Consider the following 1,722-nt stretch of genomic DNA (forward strand, 5'->3'; position numbering starts at 1 on the left):
CCTGTGCAGGTGGCACGTAAAATACACCATTTTGAGCATGGCCATTGCCAGTACCGCCTGACTGGCCTTCGTGCCAGTGGCATGTAAAAAGCACCCACTACACTCTCAGAGTGGTTGGCGTTAGGAAGAGCATCCAGCTGTAGAAACTCTGCCAAATCAGATTGGAGCCTGGTGTAGCCATCTGGTTTCATCAGTCCTCAGACAAATCGTCCAACTCATGCTAGCATGGAAAGCGGACGTTTTGGCAGAGTTTCTACAGCTGGATGCCCTTCCTAATATATTTGTAACTTCCAATGAAAGTAAACAAAGTTTGATTTAGAAGCGTTGAGATGTATTGAAAGATACAGAAATAAATTTTTTATTCTCAGACGTGTGATAATGCTAATAAATTGCGTGAACAGGACAAATTATCTATACAATGCAGAAAAATACATTACCGGCCAGCTATGAGACTCGAACTCACATCCCTGTGATTACGTGTATTTTTCTGCAATGTATGGATAATTTATTCTGTTCACGCTATTTTATTAGCATTATCACGCATTTGAGAATAAAAAAATTATTTCTGCATAAATATCTTTATACATACTAATAATGATAATAATAATAATAAGGAAAATGAAGAATTTGAACATCCAGATTTTCCGTTTGGTTTATTCATAGTAATTGTCCATTACAGGTTTCGATTGTATCAATTACAAATTGGAGCTTATTTATATGCAGGGATGTACGATCTCTTCAGGATGAGAAAATATGTCATTTTTCAAGGAGTAATTCTCCCTGTTATTAGTTTAAATCAGGCTTGGTAGTGGTAGTAGTAAATCATGTTGTTCAATGATGAGTTTCTATTCACACACACACACATATTAATGAAATAGTATATTTACAGAGTCGACCGGTTTCAGTTGTGCTAATTATGACTAAGTAGTTAGTGATAATGATACAATTTCGTGCTATCATAAGTTTTCATTGCATATTTGTAGTAGGAATACATGTGTATATGTATATACACATGTATGTGTATGAAAGTACTCAGACTCTCATATGTACACATGTATAATAATACTCTGTAACTATCTTTCCAGGTGTTTGGGGTGTCAACAGTGAAGAGTGTGGCTGTGGCTGTTGACTGTTCCGGTCACAACACTGGTTACGGTCGACTGGAAACTCTGCAACAATTTCTTCTGGTTCTTCCTATTCTTTTCTTACCAATTTTTATTTTTGCTTTTTGTATTCCTATCTATGCTTGAGTGTTGTATTAAACCATTGAAATGTATGTCCTTTCTCATTAGGTCTTTAATGAAGATGTATTATGAAGTTAATTCACCAATAAATGATAGGTTTTAATAAATTAGCTTAAAAATGCTTTGGATGGAAAAAAAAAGTGGAAAGCAACCTGTGGGATTTACAGTATGCATCTTCTGCAGCTGAGAGAGATGTGCTACCAGTTGCACCAAAGTAACCACCTGTCTTTTCCCCTCAAATTAGAGGCTTTAATCTTGCTAGTAAGAAAGTAAATTTATATTTGCTATCCAAATGTAGGAGAATTGGAGAAATATATAAACAAATTTATTATGAAAGGCACGGGATAAGTTCAAGTTTTACTGCAAAAGTTTTTATTGTTATCCAAATTCCAGTGATGGAGTTTTAGTCCTTTGTTTTGTGTGTGTATGTGTGTGTGTGTGTGTGTGTGTGTGTGTGTGTGTGTGTGTGTGTGTGTGT

General features: G+C 35.6%; 1 protein-coding gene across 1 annotated transcript in view; it reads left to right on the top strand.

Annotated features, from left to right (window-relative positions):
• The window catches only part of LOC106872927 (von Willebrand factor A domain-containing protein 3A), a 62,154-nt gene that overhangs the window by 10,615 nt on the left and 49,817 nt on the right, over positions 1–1,722 (top strand). Inside the window, 1 exon segment of the mRNA XM_052965914.1 lies at positions 1,086–1,187. Within this exon segment, the coding sequence (XP_052821874.1) occupies positions 1,086–1,187 (102 nt within the window).

This window comes from Octopus bimaculoides, chromosome 2, assembly GCF_001194135.2.
Source record: "Octopus bimaculoides isolate UCB-OBI-ISO-001 chromosome 2, ASM119413v2, whole genome shotgun sequence".
NCBI classification, from domain to species: Eukaryota; Metazoa; Mollusca; class Cephalopoda; order Octopoda; family Octopodidae; genus Octopus; species Octopus bimaculoides.